Source organism: Gastrolobium bilobum, unplaced genomic scaffold (genome assembly GCF_033153095.1).
Source record: "Gastrolobium bilobum isolate Gb01-03AN ecotype WA unplaced genomic scaffold, APGP_CSIRO_Gbil_v1 utg7102, whole genome shotgun sequence".
NCBI lineage: Eukaryota > Viridiplantae > Streptophyta > Magnoliopsida > Fabales > Fabaceae > Gastrolobium > Gastrolobium bilobum.
In genome coordinates, this window is record NW_026898776.1 from 435,552 (window position 1) to 458,524 (window position 22,973).

At 31.5% G+C, this 22,973-nt stretch overlaps 1 protein-coding gene across 1 annotated transcript; it reads left to right on the plus strand.

Annotated features, from left to right (window-relative positions):
- Positions 1-17,507: 17,507 nt before the first annotated feature.
- On the plus strand, positions 17,508-22,898 carry LOC133284028 (arogenate dehydratase/prephenate dehydratase 1, chloroplastic-like). The gene is made up of 11 exons (XM_061480980.1): positions 17,508-17,763; positions 19,329-19,393; positions 19,475-19,567; positions 19,672-19,872; positions 20,158-20,241; positions 20,336-20,431; positions 21,334-21,408; positions 21,477-21,566; positions 21,652-21,719; positions 22,078-22,159; positions 22,842-22,898. Exons 1-11 carry the CDS (start codon positions 17,508-17,510, stop codon positions 22,896-22,898), a joined length of 1,167 nt encoding a protein of 388 aa, XP_061336964.1.
- The last annotated feature ends 75 nt before the right edge of the window (positions 22,899-22,973 follow it).

Below are 22,973 nucleotides of genomic sequence, written 5' to 3' on the forward strand. Positions count from 1 at the left end.
AAAAAAAGAATATTCTAAATTTCTTACTAACTGTTATGAGAAAATGCGTTAGGTAAAAAAGTTTCGAAATTATTAAAAAAAAAAATAGTATTATGCAAACACATTCGTAATTTTTGAATTAGTTTTGTCATTTTAAATGACATAATATTTTGTCATTTTAAGAGATATATAGACCCAAAATATCATTTTTTATTTAAAATTTAAATTAAAAAAAATCACTCACTCTTTCCCATGATTTTCGTTTTTTGTGTCTATCTCTCTCCTAAAATAACATAACTTATTTCATTTAAAATGATAAACACCAAACCCTTATACGAAACCGTGGAAAAAAATTCAATAGAAAAAAGTAAAATCGCAAAAAAAAATTCTAGCCACTCTCTATTTTGTATATTAAAAAAAAAAGTTCTGGCCACTTGTCGAAAGAGCGATAGCTAAATATTAATTAAAAAACTTAAATTCACTGATTGAAATTGAAACGCAACGCTTACTTTAGCATAGAAACCGATGATACGAAAATGCACACTTTGTTTTTATAAATTCTAACCGATACCTTGGGATAAATTGTCGTGTCCAAATGTTGGAACAATATTAAAATTGTGTTTATTTTTTCTCAGTAATTGCAGATAAGTTATCTGCTATAAGTTCAATACGATGTTGTTTTGTGGTGGAAATCATAATATTCTTGTAATTTTTCGAGTTATTATAGTCTTTTAATCCCAAAACGACGTAAATGCAGATAACTTATCTGCAGTAATTGCAGAAATATTTTACTGATTAAAATTATCTAAACATGATTTTTATTCCACTTTTACGATAGAATAATAAAAATATGCATTTCAAAATTCTCATAATTTTTCCAAAACAAGAAGATATACTTCAAGAAATAATGTATAAAAAAATAGCTGCGACTGAGATCATAAAATTAAATAAATTAGAAAGGTAACATTCTCAATGTAAATCAAATTTCGATGGTTAAATCTAAATACGTCAATTAGATTGCAAGACTTGTTATCCTTTTTATACATTTTTTTGTCTTTAACAAACTTTGTTATCATTTTTTTATTTTCTCAAATATTAAAAAAATCCAATATTAACCGAGCGTTAGAAAATGTGTATGAAATATTACTCATGTCAAAATAAATATAAAATACTTAAACAAAAATATCAAAATTCTTTTTGTTATTCATGCATCAATATCGAGACATTACATTTATGTTCTAATAAAAAATAAAAATGAAAATGTGTGTTAAAATATATTTTTCTATTTTATTATATAGAAAATATACACAAATAGTAAAAAAAATTGCAAGGAAAATAATTCGTACCAACATGCCATTAATCAATGTTAATGTGAAACCGAAAAGCTTCATGGTATTCGTCTCCCACCGTACCACAAGAGAAGGTGTAAATATGATGGTATTTCTCAATTTTCTCTAATAAAAGTGTATTATTTTGTTTAAATTTTCTTATTTGCATGTCACTATTTTTATATTATCTTTTTCTTAGGGAAATAATGAAAATATGTTAATATATATATATATATATTTATTTTATTATTTAAAAATGTTAGAATAATAAAAAATAATGTGTTATTTCGCATTCAATCATATTAATAGTTAGACAGATGAAGTCCTTTTCGAAATTTCCTAGGGGTCACCTGCATTCTTAAAGACTTGAATGATTGACTCAGATTATGTTTCTCCCTTTTCTACCTACAGAAAATAAAGTAGGTATATTGCACTATTTATTACCGAGAATAAATTCAAACCAGTCAGAACATACAACTAATGCTTAGTTTAAAAGCAGGAAAAAGAAAAAATAGAGTACAGAACACATTTGCTTTGATTCTGTAGAAAGTTGAATGTTGATTTTATTTCACCGTTGGTTTGGTTATAACATGGAGATTAGGTATAAAGTGGATATTGAAAGGCACAAAGCAGAGACCAAAGGGTGGATTTTTTTTTATTTCTACCATACTGTTGGGTCGGGGTGAGTGGGACCCTATTGATCCCCATGTTTCCATTTAACCAACATAGACGCCATTTCAAGTTGCTTTTCGTATCCAGGTCCACTTGCAAATTACTGAAAGAGACTACGTAAAAGCCTAATGGGACCCAGTCATCCAATTCAAGCCTCTTTCTGCTTTTTTACCTTGTTTCAATCTTGTGCACTTTTTTGAAGAGTATTTATTTAAGAACTGGCGGTGACCGAAATGTCATTTATCATGTGAAATTCATATTCAACAGTTGTTGAGTCAGCTAGTTATATAAGAGACATGAACGGTTCTATAGTAAGAGTTAGGTCTGAATTTTTTATGGGTGAAATATATATATTAAAATATTCTTAGAAGCAATGGTGTGAATCAAGGTTTTTAGATGAGTCATCGTTAGTGTATTCTTAGATATGGCTGAAAAATGAGGTATTAAAGACACAATGGTTCTATATTCTAACAAAATAATAACTCAAAAAAATTATGGACGTAAGATGCTTCTTGCATAGTAAAAAAAAAAATATATATGAATAGAAAATATTCTCTACTGATAAGAGAGAACACTCATAACCGTTTTGCCCACTAAATTACTTCCACCAACGTATACTACGTGAATTGTGCAAGGGAGCATCAGATGTTTTAAAATTTTATTATTATTTTTTAGCTAAATCGTAGGTAGGCAATCCTGTTTGGACGGATTCAAAATTAAGATTTTAAACTCTTTCTAAAAATGATATTAGGTAGGATTGAACAAATGCTTTCACCCATCCCATCTGCTCAGCTTTTATGCGCCAACTAAACTACCATAATTTACTATAAGAATGCGTGGGAATAACTCTGAATGAATTTTTAAGGATCAGCTTATGGACTATAAAGAGCGGTCCACAAACAAAATGCATCCATGTAAAATGCATTTTCATTTCCGATTGGTGCCTCAACTGCGATATGAATATGAAATCAGCTTTTTCGGCTTTTTTTTTTTATAAAAAGAAAAAAAAATTAAATTATTCATTTATTTTTCTTTGGGTAACAGGGAGAGAAAGAGAGAGTATACAAATCAAGGTCCTACATGGTTAGCTTTACTTGTATGTACGAGCTCTATGACTTTCTGTTTAAACTTGTTTGAATGCTTTTCTTGTTGGTGGTGGGGTCCGTTATATGGAAGAAGGACACGGTAAGAAAGAAGATCAAATCAAAGAAAGGTTATATAGCCGCCCTGGGGTAGGGGAAGGGTGGTATTTCCAACTTCCATAGTCTCTGCTTTTTAGATGATCTGGGAAGCTTCTCTAAGCTAAGCTCTATTCCTTTCCTCCAATATTTTTACTTGCTAACTCAAACCCGCCAAGTAGCATATTGTATTTCGCTCGTGGTCAATTTTTTTTTAGAAAAACGAAGAAGAAGAAGTAGATAGAAAATGTTGGTCAAAGCTTTATGGGCCCGGTAGAGAACATTATTTCTTCATAATTAAAGAGCTCCCCACGGCAACAAGCCCAATAGAAATAGTGTTCAAAAGCAATTAAGGCTATTGGGCCAGTTGGGGTACAGAAGACCTTGGCGTGGACGCAGGAAGCTTCCTACCTTTCTCCACATGATGCTTGGGGGTATATAAATATATATATATATAATAGGGGTAGGATTATTTGATATTGATATCAAACTAAAAATTTGACACTAAATCTTAATCAATTATTAACCGAAAATTTTCGTGAATCTAATAGATATAATTTATTGTGTCACACTTATTAATTAATTTATTAATTTTTAATAAATTATAATCATTAAATTTGCTAAAATTAATATCAAAGGATCTTGTCTCTCTCTCTTTATATATATAATTTGACCACTTTTGACCATGTTGGCCCCACAAAAATTAAACATGTCAATCACATGATAATAACATTTATGGGATCCACACGATCAAAAGTGATTAAAATTGGTCAAATTATATCACTTGGGTAAATTAATAGTGTTCAAACTGTATCATATTGGTATTTTTTTATAAAAAATTTATAATATATTGGTCATTCTTCTTATGTGGGAAAAGATTAACTTAATTATATCGTCATAAGAATTACAAATCTTATATCAAAATCTTAATAGTTCATTTATTTGTATCTAACAACTCACTTGATTATTTACTGTGCTAATTTACTCAGTGAATTTATATCAATTCCTAAAATAATAATAGTTGTGTTATATATAATCTCCATTATTATTTACGAAGCTAAATAATATGTACTTAACATTTATATAAATTTTTTAAAAAAAATTACCAATATGATACAGTTGGAACACTATTAATTTACCCAAGTGATATAATTTGACCAATTTTAATCACTTTTGATCGTGTGGATCCCATAAATGTTATTATCATGTGATTGACATGTTTAATTTTTGTGGGGTCAAAAGTGGTCAAATTATATATATAAAGAGAGAAAGACAAGATCCTTTGATATTAATTTTAGCAAATTTAATGATTTTAATTTATTGAAAATTAATAAATTAATTAATAAATGTGACACAATAAATTATATCTATTAGATTCACGAAAATTTACGGTTAATATTTCATTAAGATTTGGTGTCAAAATTTTTAGTTTGATATCTGGTTACCATGTGGTAGCATCCTATAGTCTCTAACTTTGGTATTTGGTCTCGTTCATTTCAATAGTGAATCCCACTAAATTAAGGGGAAAATATTTGTCATTTTAAATGACATAACTTGTATCATTTCACTCTCATAAAGAGGTGAGGAAGAACTCACGTTCAGAGCAATTTCCTTTTTGTTTCCCCCCTTACCTTTTAAGGTAGACCTTGACCAAGCAACATCTGAAACAGTGACCAAAATGTCACTGTTCCCAATCTTTTTTACTTAAATGTCATGTCAACAGTGTTATTTCTCAATATGTCATGTGGTCACTGTAGCGAACTCAATTTGCTGATGTGTCACGTTCCTGATGGACACTAAGTTCGCTACTCCATGTAGCGAACTTGGCTGCAATAAATACCTCTGCATGTTTCCACCTGCCAAGCCACGTGGTAGACACGCAACGAAGTTCGCTGGCCAAACTACATGTAATGGCCAGAATGACACATGGCAGACATGCACCAAGTTATTGTGTTTCCCTCCCTATATAACCCCTCATTCCCCCACCCAACTCCTCTCTCCCTCTCACTCTATCGCTTTCTCATTTTCCTTTTCTCTCTCATTGTGTTTCTCTCTCTACATTTAAGGTTAGTAATTTATCAAGTTATTTTTTTTATAGTTTTTTCGTGTTATACAATTGTTGTTAATCATTATTTATAGCATGAAACCTTAGGTTAGAAGACACAAGTGTGACGATAGGATAGAATTGTTTCATATGAATGTATTATTTAATATTATTGTTATTAGGTTTAGTATTTAATATTAATGTATTATTTAATAATATTAATTGTTTGATATTATTTATTGAATTTAAACTTAGGTTATAAAAATATTTATATTAATGTTGTTAAATTTCGTAATTAATAATTTTTAAGTATGCATTAATTAGTAATATTAATTATGCCATATTGTTTAGTTATTGGTTGAAAGTGTAGGGTAGGAAAATTGTATATTAATGTTGTTAAAATTTGTATTGAATAAATTGTTCATTATACATTATTTAGTTATAGGTTAAAATGTAGGTTAGGAATTTTTTATTTTAAAGTTGTTAATTGTATTTAATAATTTTTTGATTATGTAATATTTAATAATATTAAATTATTTAACATTATTTATTTATAGGGTTGAAAAATAGGTTACAAAATTTTGACATTAATGTTGTTAAATTTTGGTATTTAATAATGTTTTATTATGCAATTCTTAATAATATTAAATTAAATGGCATTATGCAGTTATATAATATTAAATTAAATGATATTGTTTGGAAAAAAAATTAATTTAATGCTTTTTAATAAAATAATTACGCATTTATTACAGTTTTGGGAATAATTACAGATCTATTGCATGTGACGCCCAAAAAGGGGCGTCAGACGCCTCCATGGGGCGTCACTCATCAGGTGTTGACACGTGTAATTTTATTTCAAAAAAAATTAATTTAATCTTAAAACTTCTGAAGGCCGTAACTTTAGACTCGAGTATCCAAATTAGATAATTCTTTTTTTGATTCCACATGACTTTTCGAGATCTACGCAATGACATCTCATTTGACATATTTTATTTCTCACAAACACAATTTTAATTTACAAGAATGGTATTATAAGAGCGGTTAAACCCAGAAGCCTATGAGTTCTGGGTTTGTGATTTAAAATAAAAAAATAAATAAAATTTTGATTTGTGATTTAAATTTTTTTATAATTTTTTTTATTATAACAAAAATTTGGTTTGTGATTTAAATTAAAAATAAAAAAAAGTATTATTAATAAGGAAACAAAATAAAGATTTGATTTGTGATTTAAACTAAAAAATTAATTTGAAAAATCTGTAGAAATAAAAGAAATAATTAAATAAATATTCTATATCTCTAAGGAAGAAGGATATTATTTTTGAAATTAATGATTAATGCTATAAGTTTCTGGGTTATTATTCGTGGTCTGAAATTAATGATGGCTTATGAATGTTTTTCAAAAATAAAATTACCTAAATTAGGCGTGATTGCCTCTTGATTGAAACCTAATTTAGACGTGATTGGTGACGTGTCAGGTGTTGACACGTGTTGCATTTTTAAACTCAGAAGCCTCTGAGTTCTGCGCTTGTAATTTAATATAAAAAATAAATCAAGATTTGAAGTGTGATTTAAATTAAAAAAATAAATTTTTTTATTTTTATTATAAAAAAATTTCATTTGTGATTTAAATTAAAAGTAACAATTATTATTAATAAGGAAAACAAAATAAAGATTTGATTTGTGTATTAATAAAGAAAATAATTAAATAAATTTTCTAAATCTCTAAGGAAGAAGGATTAGCTGATTTAAATTTAAATTATATTTGTGAGAAATAAAATATATCAACTGAGATGTCATTGCGTAGATCTCGAAAAATTATGTGGAATAAAAAAAATTACCTGGTTTAGATACCCGAGTCAAAAGTTATGGCCTTCGGAAGTTTTATGATTAAATTAATTTTTTTTTGAAAAAAAAATGACACGTGTCAAAACTTGATGAGTGACGCCGCATTGAGGCGTCTCCCCTTAGGGTGAGACGCCTCAATGGGGCGTCACATGTGACGCCCAAAATGGGCGTCACATTGTGCAATAGATTCGTAATTATTCCCAAAACTGTAATAAATGCGTAATTATTTTATTAAAAAGCATTAAATTAATTTTTTTGCCGATATTATTTAGTTATAGGTTGAAAATATAGTGTTTAATATTAATTGTGTAATATTATTTATTGATAACCCATTATTATACAATATTAATTGTGTCATATTATTTATTTATAGATAGACAACTTAGGTTATAAGAAATAGTAATTGTATGGTATTTTTTTTTTTTTTTTTTGGTATTCGTATCATTATTCTTTTAATAACATTAATTGTGTCATATTATTTATGCATTATTTAATTGTATTAATTGTGCTATGTATATTAATGTTGTTATTATTTAATATTTAATGTTTATTTATTTATGCGATATTTCCCATACAAATGTGTCCCATCGATCTGGAGCATAGGCTTACAGTAATTAAAAGCATCACAACACTGTTTGAATATCCAAAAAACCCTTTTGAACACCTTGTGCGATCCATCGAGGCGACCATCAATCCTGTGATCATTCACGTCCAGTTTATAAGCAGACCCTGGAGAAAACAACAATATATAATCCAATCATCTCAGCAGAAACACGTATGACTCATCCTAATCCTCAAAAACCCTCACAATTACCTTATGTTTTGCTTTCATGCCTTTCTATATGATATATGAAATCCTAGATTTCCTCTCCTGGATTAGACCAATTTTAACACTTGGCTCTTCCCGTATCATTTCTGCGGTTTGTGAAACAATAATGAATTAGCGAAACAATGTTATTTATTGAACACATAGAGAGGCTGGTTGACTTACCGATGATTAATGAACAAATGAAATTTGAGTCAAGTTGTTTGTGATCTTGAGAAAGTGATTGACTAACATATGTATGGATGTTGTTCCATATGCCTATTTGTAGATACAAGGTATATTTTGATGATAACAAAGTGACAACAACAAAAAACCAAGATCATTTGATCAAGAGCAAAAAACATCAACCATATGTGGATATTGAAGATGTATGATGTAGCCACACAAGAAGAGTGATGTCATATCAAAGTGGTAAGATCATTGGCTCAAGAGCAACAAGGAATAATTAGAAGAGCAATAACAAGATCAAAGACAACTAACCATGGACAACATCTAAGAGAAACTCAATATCATAACCATGGTGAAAAATGATCAAAACCAATAAAGTGTCAAGCATTGTCATTTCCAACAATTCAAAGCATCAAGCTCAAGTGAAGATCCAAGACACAAGATATGAAACTAAGTCTAAAATCATATTTGGAATATATCTTTAGGACTTAGAATATATGTGAGGGTATATGGTAGATTGCATTGCATGAGCTTAAAGTTTTTCTCAAAGTAAACGTGTTTTTCGAATTGCATAATCATAGCCTTTATATACTTGAAAGAATTTGAAAAACTCATGAAAAAGATCATTAACATATTTTATAACTTCAAAACATATTTACCAAGTCAAGATCTTTCATAAAAAGTGGTTGGAAGCAAGTTAGAACACATTTGAACTTAGAATTTGCTGAATAATTTTGCTGCTGCTGCCTTCCATACAATTTTTCGTATCAAATATGATAGATTTAGATCTTGTTTTCTTCATTAAAGTTGTTTATCTTTCTTTTCTCTTTCCAACAAGACCAAGATCACATCAATCCGACAAGAATAGCTCAAGTTATGCGCAAAATACGAAACAATGTCATTGTTGTCGTATTTCCAACCTTTCCAACAGGTTGGGAATTGATTCCTTATAATCAGGAATCGATTCCCACTCTCTGGAAATGTTGGGAATCGATTCCCACCCTGCGACAGAAAGCCTATAATGGCTATAAACGACTAGTTTTGCTAAAAATCACTATAAATACATTCCTTATGACCCTAAAACGTTAAGATCACCATTCCTACACATCCTAAGGATGATTTGAGAGCTTCTACACTATCATTTGCATATTCTTTCATATATTTCAAAGATCAAACATATTTGAGCTCATATATTGAAAATCCATATACCCATAGGGAGCGTTTGGTACTGGAGAAATTTTTTAGTATCCTGGAATCACAATTACCTGGAATATGATTGGAACAAAAATTATCTGAGAATGTTACAAAAAAGGTGTTTGGTAGGACAAAATATTACCAGGATTATTGGTAAGTTTTTCTGAATGGTTGTTTGGTTGATAACAAAATATTACTGGGAATATGGTGATATTTTACGAAAGTACCCTCCTAAAGATAAACTTTGGTGATCACATATGTAAGAATAAAATCAATAACCTTTAATAATTTGATTTGCTTCTACTAGCTAGTTGAGTGAAATCTCATATTACGATTGATCAAATTTGTACTGGACTAAGAACACATCCAAAGTGGCTTTAATAATTGAAATTTGAGTTGTCTTCCATGTACGTAAACCATGGAAGGCAGCTTGTATTTAAAGAATTCATCATCATAGACTTATAAACTCGGACATAACTTAATATTGTTTTCACTATTGCCATTTTAATTGTCACTAATTATGACTTGGAACAGCGTGTACATCCAAATTCCGAACTTGTATGGGTTTAACCTAAGGTTTTCTTTATTCTTTCAAATAAACTCTTCTTTTATACGAATTGTTATTAAATTGTTTTGTTAAGTTAATAAAGTTGTTCTGTTTCTGATACGATTTCCTTCGTCAACTGAAAATATCATACATTTTTATATTGAAGACGTGTGTAATATATGAAATATATTGACATTGGGGTTATTATTAACTATTAAAAATCATAATCATATACCTAATCAAGATGGATGACATATGCATTCCCCAGTGTCTAATTTTACTGCAATGCCATGTTGTCATGTAAGTTTATTGTAGTGAATCATTCTTGGACAATGACATCAATAGCCTCATCCTTTGAGTCTGTTCAGTAACAAATTAAGTACATAAACGAAACAAATTGATACATCCACTGATCCAGCACACAAATTCAATGCTGCACTACCAGTATTAGATGGCATCAAAAATCATACGTGCACAACACATACAAACAGAGCCACCACTTCACATATCATTTCACACGATATACTACATATTATGGAACACAAGTATATCAAATACCACAACAGCATCATATATGCACTACAACTTTCCATTGTCATACTATTGAGCTACTACAATTGACTACATTAACTAGTAACTGAACAAGAAATCCTAAACAGCAGCACTAGACATAAGTGACATCATTCTTGGGTCTCCATAGTTACACTTGGAACCTGAAATCGACAATTACGAAATGCAATAAGTTTGAAGCTATCCAAATTTTTAATAAATTTAAACATAACCAAACATACAAATATAGATCAATAACTGCTATAATAAACAATGTTCAACATAAGATTTTATTTGAAATAGATGACAAATCGACTCTGCATAATTGTGCTTGTACATATATACTTACCTGATACACACTTCATTATAGAGATTGCCCCACATTGCACTTGAGATAACTGGTATCACAACCTGCACTTAAAAACAGATGCAATATTTCCAATGATCTGTTATGTACGTCTACATACTAATTTCATAGTTATACCCATTATTATGATAACATACTAACATGATCCATTCAGCACACATGTCAAAAAACACAACAAGTTTAGTTAATCCCCACAACTGAAATTCACATAATCAACATTTGACACAACACTCCTCCTCTTCAAAATAGAATTTGAACAGGTTAACATATGAACCCATATACATGGGATAAAATCATTCACAAAAAGTTCCTACCTCAAATGAAGCCCAGATGTATATTTGGCACAGTTGCGAAGCAGGAATATGGTCCTAGATTTGGCAGCTTCGCAGAGGTATAAATTGTGTGTGGAACTACAAAGCACAACAACAGGGTCATACTATATTCTCCATGCCAAAATTGGAAGGTTGAATAGTTCAAAATATATGGCATTGAAGCCAAGTACAAAAGCAAAACTAAAGAACTTAAATTCATTCACACAAAACCTAGGCTTTGTATCATTCAACAAAAATCTTTGATGAATATATGTTCTGTAGTTATGCAGTTGAAAACAATCTCATCAAACAAATAACTCATTCAAAGGATTTGAAGGTATTACTAATTTTTCTGGAAATTAAAACCAACAAAGTTCAACTTTGGTGATCATACAAGTAGGCTTTGTATCAGCAAAATAATTTTTTTCATTGTCTATTTTCACTCACTAATATAATCATGGAAGCACATGATGATATATAAACCATAGCCTTCCTTACCAAATGTAATACATCGGTTAGCAAATTGTTCAAGTCACCACTGTGTCTTTAGTGGATTCAAATGTAAAAACCAATCGCACACAAACTTTTAAAGTTTCCTACTTTGAAAACAAATTAACAAAGGGTTTTGTTGTTGTCATGTTACATGATAATAGATCATTTTTCTACACACTCATAATATATGTGGGGTCCATTAAAAAGTGGAGTGAAAAAAAAAAGGTAGGGCCCAGCTTGAATTGTGTGTGTAGGAAGATTGTTTTCTTGTCATGTAACATGACAAACCATTTCCCCATTAACAAATTAACTTGAGAATGCATATTAATTTTCCCACACCATCAACATGTTATGGTATCATCAAAATGGTAGGCTTTGTATCATCAAACAAAAAGCTTTCATGAATATATGTTATGTACTTCAAAATAATGTCATCTATGAAATAAATATATATAACGATTTTTTGTATTAGCAATATTAAGGAAAATAAAACCAACAAAGTTTAACTTTGATCACGATACAAGTAGGTTGTGGTATTAGCTTCAATTCAGCCTCCATAGTATATTTTAAATCATTCCATGCATTGAACCACATGTTGGTATATAAACACAAATAGGTATTGGACACATTTCAGTATTTTTTTTTAATAAATGAGTTAATGAAGCATTTTCTAAGTTATGTATACTATTCTTTTCATCAATTGTGTAACCAATTGCCTTCCTTAGCACTGTGTGATTAGTGGATACAAATATAAAAACCAAGCACATACACAGGTGTATGTTTCCTACTTTGAAAACATATGCTTCTAAGTTGATAATGCATATATTTTTGGCAACAGCATCAACATGCAGTGTGTATGTTTCTTACTTAATACTGTGTACAACCTACCAGCCAATGTGATGAGAGGATGCTTACAGGACAACTCACCGTTCAAAGAACCAAAATCATAGCAAAATCCCCAAACTTCTAGTTAAACAGAAATCGTGTGAGCGAAAAACAAAACCAGAACATTATTATTAAATTTGACAACAAATTTAAAAAAAGGGCAATCAGAACCAAAGAATATGGTCAGCCAAAAGGAAAAGAAAGGGCCATTAAAAAAAACAATACCACTGATTAACTAAAGTTTTTTATTTTTAACACAAAGATTAAGTAAATTTCAACCATTTGAGAACTTTGGAGTTTAAAAGAACAGAAACAGAAACAGAACCAAAAATAAAAAATACAAACTCGATCAAAGCCATCATCAAGAAATTACAAGAAAGAAAACGAGTAGAACAATTTAAAATACCAAGAAAACAAAGTCAGTTAAAAACAAAGGGTCATAATATACGTGGTATATACCTGGGTGGTGGTATCCAGAGAGACCTGTGCAATATGTTGTTGTGTTATCTCTAGTGAAGAGAAGCACAAGAAGAAACGAAATATGATGTAACGGCGCGTTGATGAGAGGATGCTTATAGGACCGAAAGTTGTTCTAAATATGATGTAACAGCGAGTTTGGACTGATGCGAGCTTCAACAAATTTCAGTCGGACACTATGGTGCAACACGGTGGAGTGGTGGTTTCAGAGGTTATGAACCACAGATGGTTCTCCGTATGCCCTAATCGGTGGAAAGCCTCATTCTTTTTCACCACAAATCTATTTTTTGGCATAAATGATAAGATAGGGTTTGAGGGTACTTTAGTCTGAGAAATGGCACGTCAAGAAGCCGAGACCTGGGAACTGACCATTACCATGTTTTAAATGGGAACTCGATTCCATGATCGGTAGTGTAAGCCAATTGCCGGGGAATAAACCATACCCAGTCAATTTTTATGTTTTCCGTCTACCAAACGTGGAAATAAATCATTCCCACTTCCACTTTCCAGGATATCCAACAAATTACCGGATACCAAACAGCCCCATAGTGCTTCAAGTTGTATATCCACACTTTGAGAGTGTATATTCATTTCCAAATATTTCTCTCTTTATATTCTTGAGTTGAAAGGGTTGTGAGACCCATTGTTTGAGAGGTAGCCAAATACCTAAGTAAATTTGGAGTGAATTGTAAGATTGCCAAGTATCCATAAACTTGGAGATTGTAAGGTATCCAAGAACCTGAAGCCTTGGAAGATTGTAAAGGTTTGTCAAGCACCCGTGAAGCTTGACCATTAGTGAAATAGTTGATCGAGCGGCTTCAGTCTGGACGTAGGTCATAAGTGGTGGTGACCGAACCAGGATATATTGTGTTTACAATTCTCTAAACTCTAAACTCTTTAATTCTAGCACTTTAATTGCTTCCTTGATATCTTGTATGTGCTAGAATAAGTTCTATAATTGTGATATAATATATATTATGGATTATTTGAATGTATTGATTAGCTTTTCACATATCAAAGATTGCTTGAAATCATTATTTAGAAACTAGAAAGGGATTTTTGCTAAAAATCTTGTAATACTCAATTCACCCACCTTTTGAGTATAGAAGCCACATTCCTAACACTATTAACCATTCGGCACCTCCTTTTTTGAGATATGCCCTCATCCTCCATGGACAACTGTCATTGTGATTTTGACAAACCATTATCAACCTTTTTGTATAACTTTTTTGTACGACACTTGTGTGATGATTTGCCATACAATATTGTTTGATGGCCATCTGTACATCCTGCTTGCTTTCAAACACCTGGTCCTTATGGAGCTCTTGACCCATCTGCCAATTTGGTACTTGTGCCACTTGCATTTCATCACACTTCTGATCTGGGTATGCCCAGTTAATGTTCGTGAAACGGCCAGTTTACGACCAAAATGGAACAGTATCATCCCCTGTTTGATCCCAACGCATGTCATTACTAATATCATTTCGAAAAACAAAAAAGCAACCGTAAATAACCTAACCTGCCACTGGCGGTGGGTCATGCGTACCGACAATGCCCGGTGATGGAATCAATTCACACAATGCACTAGACGGCTTCATTTCAAAATCACCATCAACGTCTGTATCCGATGAGTCATTATCAGGAACAAGACCTTCATCAATCTCTTCCTCGGAACTATCAGTACGCCACGAGGTATTATACATGTCATGGGCAGGAATCACATCCGGTGGCATTGTTAGTGGGGGTGACACATGCATATTATCCAGATTTATTAGCGGCTCCCTGTTAATGACTATGGAGTAATTGCTAGGGACAGAACTTTGAGTGCTTGCCTCTCCACTAGTGTTTAGTTCCGCATATAGCTCGATGTATGAGGACTCTCCATGCTGTCGAAATGCATCAACTACTAACGAGACATCTTCTTCCTCCACAGCAACTCACTGCACCGGGTTACCTGAGGCACATCTAGCAATCAGTCGAGATAGGGATTGACCCCGTTGTAATCTCAACTTTCTGTATATTATTTTCTTCAGCTCACTATATTTGCAACGGGAGCTCATGCAAAACATCTTCGTATCTCCTTTAAACACTTGACCGTTCGGTTCGAAATATCTTCTCCCATTGTAATATAAAATGCATATTAAATCATTGGTACTCTCACTCATTATGTATTGAAATTATATAGAATAGGCAGAAAAAATTGGTTCTTTGCAAGGAAAAATGCAACAGAATAACAAAGTGGGGGTGGGAGGGGAAGGGGGGAATAAATAACACTGAGTTCACTATAAAAGCCAGCGAACTGTAACTGTCGGCAAGTAGTTCGCTGTCCCATCCAGCGAACTTGCAGGGAACTGCTACGTGCCACAAAGTTCGCTACAGGGTACAACAAACTGTGTCAGTTGCTACCACGTGGCACCTAGTTCGCTGCATGGGCCAGCGAACTATGGGGGTGGTGCCACATGGCACATAGTTCGCTTGAACCCTCAGTGAACTAGATGCATGTCAGACACGTGGCACACCTAGTTCACTGTAAGTGGCAGTGAACTCTTCCTACCTATCAGCATTTATTGCAGCCAAAGCGAACTTGGTGTCCACCAGGAATGTGATACATCATCAATCTGAGTTCGTTACAGTGTCCAACGAACTTACTCACGTGGCATATCGGAAAAAAATACTGTTGGCATGGCATTTAGGTAAAAAAAGATTGAAAACAATGGCATTTTGGTCATTGTTCCACATCATCTAACAAAATCATTCAAGTCTATATACCCAAAATAAAAGAGTGATTTTTATGAATTAAAAAATATTAAATGCATATATCTTCCATTAAATACTTAGGAGCATTTAATATTTCCGTTGTTTAAAAATGATGTTGTTTGTATATTTGTTCAGGAGCATTTAATCAACCGTATCTATGTTATATCCAGAAAAAAGAGTAATTTTAATGAATTTAAAAATATTAAATGCATATATCTTCCATTAATTACTTAGGATCATTTAATATTTTCCATTCTTTGAAAATACCTATTTTATTTAAGAGCATTCAAACAACTGTTTCCATGTCCCCGAAATAAAAGAATAATTTTAGTGAATTCAAAAACATTAAATGCATATATATTTCATTAATTACTTAAGAGCATTTAATGTTTTCCATTGTTTAAAAGTACCTATTAAATTCCTATGGTTTAAAAATATTTATTTAACGAATTTAATTTAAAAATATTAAATTGATATATCTTCCATTACTTACTTAGGAGCATTTAATATTCTCCATTATTTTAAAATGCCTATTAAATGCCTTTTGTTTAATTTAAAAATATTATTTTAAAAATATTTATTTAGGAGCATTTAAACAACTGTATCTATGTACCCAAAATAAAAAATTAATTTTAATAAATTCAAAAATATGAAATGCATATATCTCCAATTAATTAATTAGGAGCATTTATTATTTTCCAGTTTTTAAAATGGCTATTAAATGCATATTTTTTTTAAAAAATTATTTAAGAGCATTCAATATTTCCCATTAATTATGTTATGGTCTTACGATAAGTTCATGGTGCAATTTTTGTTGGATTTAATGCTTTTTATGTTATAGAAATTAATTTTATCTCCTACACACACTTAAAAATATGTGGGACCCATATTTTCTCTTTCTCTCTCTTCTCCTAACATGAACGTGCATGAGTCCCACATACTTTTATGTGTGCAGAAGTTAAATTTATCTTCTATAATATAAAAAATATTAAACCTAATATTTTTATACAAAAAAAGAAAAGAAATAAAGAGGTATATCCACTTAAATTTAATTCGAGTGTTGACTTATACAAAGTAATTTTAAACTTGATGTTATTTTGTAAGGGATTAGTGTTTATCATATTATACAAAGTAATTTTATCATATATATATATATATATATATATGTAAGAAATAATTATATCTCTTATAATATGAGAAACATTAATCTCATATTTTTTAATAAGTAAATTAATAATGGTCAATTGACATTGTCGTGCTTTTATTAAATCTTCTTACTTTCCTTTTCGCACTTGGTCTAATAATTTTATATAAAATGTAAATTTAAATGAATAAATTATTGAATTATAATTATTTTTCAAATTAATTATTTATATTTAATATTATTAAAATTTAATAGCAATAAAGATATAATAAGTGATTCTTGTTTTTATGTTTTAAAAATATATATTATATTAATATTTACATGAATCAATAAAGTATAAATAATATATAAAATTTTGTAAGAGAGAGAAACTTTCGACCAAATAGTAAATTTTATGATATATTATTCAATAAAAAATGATTAAATGGTATAAAAGTTGAACCAAAGTCATTTGCTGGTCTCCTAACAGTTTTTTTTTCTGACATGACAACCTAGGATGTTTTGTGTCGTCATGCGTTACGCACTGGTCTTTCTTATAGTTCAATTCCCAAAACTTCATTGAACTCGAGGTACACTTCAGTTCATAACTGATATAGACTTTGCCAACCGCTAATGCAATGCTAGCATTCAACAAAACTCTCCTAATTAGTCCTTCACCAACCCAAAGCACTCTCATCAGTGTGGACTTCTTCTCTGACTTCCAAAAGATTCTGCTTTTTTGAGATTTTGGGTTGTTTGATTTTCATGGCTCTCAAGGGTTGTTTTATCTGGGGTTGTCCCAAAGCTCCTCAATTTGGCTTTGCAAGTTTTCAGCCTGCTAGTTCTAAGCTGAGTGTTAATTTAAGATATGATCTTGAGAAATGCCGCGAATGGGAATGTAGTTTTGGTGTTTTGGCTCAGGGAACTTTGACTGGGGTTGAGTCTTCTGGGGCTGGTGATGGAGTCTGCGTTCAGAAAAATGAGTCAACGGGGTGTCACCAGGATGTAAACATGCTTCCTAGTGAGTTTTACCTATCTAACAATGAAATTTAGCATTTCCATGACTTGTTGGCATTTGGAGAATATTTTTGCCAGTTTTAGCTATGTGACCATTGAGTTATGCTTATACCAATCTCGCATACCTCAGAATCAGAAATTGCTTATTTACTATTCTATCTTAAATATGCATTTTGGGGCATAACTTTTTTATGCATTCTTTTTTGTTTCTTGAAAAAATGTTTCCTTTTAAATGACACAACTTATGTTATTTTACTCTCACAAGGAGGTGAGACTCACACGTTTATATTTTTTTGTCAATTCTCTCTCCTCCTTTATCTATCTCTTTCTCTTACTTGAAATGACACAACTTTACCTCCTTTGAAATGATAAACATTTTTTCCTTTCTTTTTACAAAGAATTTTAAGTTGAAAGATGTGGATACCTTAAATTGGCAAAGCACATCCTATTTAATCAAATGAATATGGGCTCTGGCTACTTTCTTCTTGCTGGCGTTTGTGATCACGCAAAGCACTCATTATGCATGATGATAATGTTGCATGTTTCTGTTAATGGATTTGGTGTTTCTTTAAGAGCTGACTGTACTTTGCTACCGTCCCTTCTGTACACACACACACGCACTTTGATCGTTCTCTATTTGTTTTTCATCCTTCCCTTAATTTCAAATAGTTGGAAATGAAAACTACAGAGAGAGAGAGAGAGGAATATTCGTGATTAAGGGTGTAAATACGTGAGTCAGTCGGCCTAATAGAACGTTTATGGCTTGGCCAACAACAGGTCAGACTCGACCTATTACATATAGTCAAATACAACAGAAGCTTAAAAAAAACCTATTAAAAAAGCAGGCCATAGACTTATTTTTATATGTCATACTTATAAGCCTACAAGTTAACATATATTATATTATTTATTTTAATAAAATAAATGAATTATTATTTTAATAATTTTAAATAATAAGTAATATTATTTTAATTATTGAATGCCTAATAGACTAAAATAAGCTAACAAACTTAGGCCAAGATTTCAGTTTTCTAAATATAGGTAAGACCACAATTATAATTTGGGTATACACAAGGCTAATAGACTTACCTATTTAAGCCAAAGCCTAATCCAAGTCTATTTACAATCCTATTGGTGATGTGATTACTTATGTTTTTACACGAAAGATACAGAGACAGATGATTGAGGAAATGCACTTGCGTGAATAGGATAGACTAAATGTGTCATATAACACTAATTTTTCTTCATGTTCAACCACTTATATAGCATATACTGTCTTTTTTGTGATCCATGTCGAATGATGAATTCAGTTGACACACTAAGAGGGTTGTACCACACTTTTTAGAAATACCCTTCAAACTTTGCATCAATGCTGATATGCACACATATACACATGTAGGATTGTGTGGGCATGCGAATAAACAAAATATCCATATTATTATTACAAAAAAAAAAAATATATCCATATTATAATGGATGCAACCTATGTTTTCCTGCAAGTGATTTAATCTCCTTTCCTTTCTTTCTCCCTTCCTTTTAACATGATTATGTAACCTCTTTAATTTGCAGAACCATTGACGGCAAGCGAATTTTCTTTTTCAAGAGATGTGTCAAATGTGCGTGTTGCTTATCAGGTATGATGCTTGGTAGTTTCTATTCAAATAAAAGATTCATGGCACCATTGCCATTCCTAACTAGTCAAATCCCTGGTACAGGGTGCTCCCGGATCATATAGCGAGGATGCAGCTTTGAAAGCATATCCAAAATGTGAGACTGTGCCATGTGATGACTTTGAGGCTGTATTCAAGGTTCCATTACTTGTTTCTTTATTTCTTTTCTCTTTTCTATCTCTACACATTTAATACATTAACCAATAAATTCTGCAGTGACAAATTTATATTATTTTTTTCAGGCAGTTGAATTGTGTTTGGTGGATAAAGCAGTTCTACCAATTGAATGTTCTTTTAGTGGAAGCATCCACCGTAATTATGATTTACTTCTTAGCAATAGGCTGCACATTGTTGGGGAGGTGCAGTTGCAAATTAAATACTGCCTCTTAGGATTAGTTGGTGTGAAAATAGAGGAACTCAAAGGTGTTATGAGTCATCCTCAGGTTGGCTTTTAGATATAATTCTTTTCCATTTTTTATTGGATTATATCTCTGGTTTATTGTCACTCTTCTTCTACATAATTGTTGAATATTTTTCAACAGAAATGATGGCTTATCTTAATATGCTGTCTCTTACACGATTTAATGATTGCAAAGACTTGAGACAGATGACTAAAACAATTATGTAGTATTAGTGACAATAAAATATTAAAATACAGGTTGATGACAAAATACCTCTAGCTATAACTTTAAAATTTTAAATTTTTATAATGATAATCTTACATGCAGGCTCTTGCTCAATGTGAGATGATGCTTAGAGATTTAGGTGTTGTCAAAATTGGTGCGAATGATACTACTGCTGCTGCTGCCAAGGTACATTACAAATTTTCTCTGTTTCACTGAAAGCAAGGATTGGTTAGGTTGTACTTGCAGTAGCATATCCTAATCATTGGGACGTTATGGACAGGAAGTGGCCTCGAAAGGAGTAAGTGACACTGGAGCCATTGCAAGCTCTAGGGCTGCCAATATATATGGCCTTGACATTCTTGCAGAAGACATCCAGGTAATGTTTTGGAAGACTTGGCTGCTAAAACATTTAGTCTTAGTGTATGGTATTCTTTTATCACAACGCATTTTTGAATGCATGCAATATGAGTGATTGAATGCTTTTACTTGATGAATTGATGAACATCTTCCAAATTATTGCTTTCCTTTCTTAGCTAGGATGGGATGATGCTTAATTATTTATTGTTTTCTCAATTTTGTGCCAGTGCTTTTAAAAAGAACTATGATCATCATTCCTCATTTGGAAATGAACAAGACATCAAGCTTTTCTTTATCCCTAATTATTAAGTTCTTGAAATGACATTAACATTACAGTATTTTGCTACGTCATAGCAATTAGATTGTATTGAGGGGAACGACATTCACATTTCCCTTCATTTTTTTCTGCCACTCCAATAATTACCTATAACATCAATTCCCACCTTCCCTTGTTCGTGTTGCTTTGGAAGCTAATATTGGTCTTAGAAGACTTAAGTATTGATGAAAAGGAAGCCTTATATCTTGTTTTTGCCAATCGGTTGTTAGTTTATACTTACAGTTTTAGAAGTGTCTTTATGTGAAGTTGTTACTTGAGTTTCAAGTTTCTCTGCACTAAGATGACTGTAAAGCTGCAGATATATGTCTGTGCTTTTAACTTACAAAGATAGTACATTATTGAAAGATGCCAGGGAATCTGACACATGCAGACACCTGCATGGTTGTCCAAAGAAATAATGTTTGATGATTACACTTATTAGTGCTCATTCTTTTACACCATATATAGCATTTATCAGAAGACATGTTTTTTGTAACCAAAAAAAGGAAGAAAAAACAAACATGTTTGTTATTGCTGGTTACGTCAAGTGTTATTGCTGGTTATGTCAAGATTAAAGTTAAGCTGATTCATTTTCATCTTGTTAGGATGATGATAATATTACTCGCTTTTGGATACTTGCAAGGGAGCCTATAATTCCAGGAACTGACAGGCCCTATAAGGTAGAAAAATATTAGTTATTTATATTTATTTTTATAATTTGCTGACAAATGCATGACTTTTCTCCCAGACTAGCATTGTTTTTAATTTAGAAGGAGGTCCTGGTGTACTATTCAAAGCCTTGGGAGCGTTTGCTTTGAGGAACATTAAACTCTTAAAGGTTTGCTTTAATAATAATTGAAACTATTGAAATATGAAACTAAAATCCATGTCTATTGCTCTTATTTGTTTGGGGGTAATTTCAGATAGAGAGTCGTCCAATGAAGCAGCGGCCATTAAGGGTTGTTGATTATTCAAATGAAGGGAGTGCCAAGTAAGTAATGGATTTTGTTTCCTATTTGAGATTTGCAATGGTAGATCATTCAGTATGTAAACTATAGATTGACTATAGAATTAAAAAGGCCATAACTAGTTAAAGAAAAAATAGGGGGCATAAGATGGGCTCATGATATGTAGAAATCACTCTAGTCATTCAAATTAATAGATTACCAAATATATTATAGCTTTACTCTGAATAGCATTTTTCCAACTATTTGGTTCAAAAATAGGAAGGAAAAAACTTTGGGGACTGAGGTTTGGTTTTACTTAATAGGTAAGCTCTAATATTCTCGTATTTTGTATGGAAATATGTTATGCAACTATGATTTAGGCATAAAGTTTTCTGATGGCAGGTCCTTTGACTACCTTTTCTACATTGATTTTGAAGCTTCTATGGCAGACCCTCGTGCACAATATGCTTTGGAAAATTTGCAGGTCAGCCGTTTATATCATAAAAATATGTTTTTTCTTGTCGTTGCTCCCAGCCTATAATTCTATTTTTCTGTGGTCTCTAGTTACCAATGGAATAGATTTCTGTGAATACGTAGTTTACCATGCCTTTTTATATCCTAATCCTTGTTTTTGTTTTAATTTATTTGAGTATTCAGTCTAGTTCTTACCTATGTTCTAGTATTTCTGTTAGGTTCTCAGACTTGTTTGCATTCTATGATATTGTAGTATTAATAGTAGATATCCTTAACTGATTGATGATGTATAAAATCCAATTTTGTTATATTCCATTTTGCATTGAGCTTATGGTAGAATTTTGTATCCCAAATGCTTATAAATTAGTGCTGTTTCTAGTTTCTACCTGCTTGACCCAACAGCATGTCCCAAAATGTTCCTCGGAAGGTAGCATCTTTTTGTATTTTTTTCCTTTTTGTTTGTTGATAGGAAGGGAGCATCTCAGTTGGACAAATGAGCTCCACAAAGTTGAACTCTTTTTTTCCCTAATCAGTTGCATGCTACATTCTTAAAATTCTAGCAGTCCTCACTGTGTTTGCAAAATTAAGTATTATGTTGGTATTTTTCTTTTCTGGCTTTAACCCTTTTTAGAACTCTTCCAATGTAGTTGTCAAATATTAACTCATTGTTGGTCCTTTTTTTTTCATTTCAGGAATATGCTAGATTTATTCGTGTTCTTGGTTGTTATCTCATGGATAGAACTTTATAGAAATCAAAATGCCTTGACTAGGAGCAACAGTCCATGCTGTACATTTTACATAAGCCCTTACCACCAAAGGTTCAT

Coding starts and splice junctions, on each gene's coding strand:
- LOC133284028 (XM_061480980.1), top strand. CDS start 17,508: ATGGCTCTCAAGGGTTGTTTTATCTGGGGTTGTCCCAAAGCTCCTCAA. Junction 19,394..19,474: donor ATGTGCGTGTTGCTTATCAG/GTATGATGCTTG, acceptor TCCCTGGTACAG/GGTGCTCCCGGATCATATAG. Junction 20,242..20,335: donor CTACTGCTGCTGCTGCCAAG/GTACATTACAAA, acceptor CGTTATGGACAG/GAAGTGGCCTCGAAAGGAGT.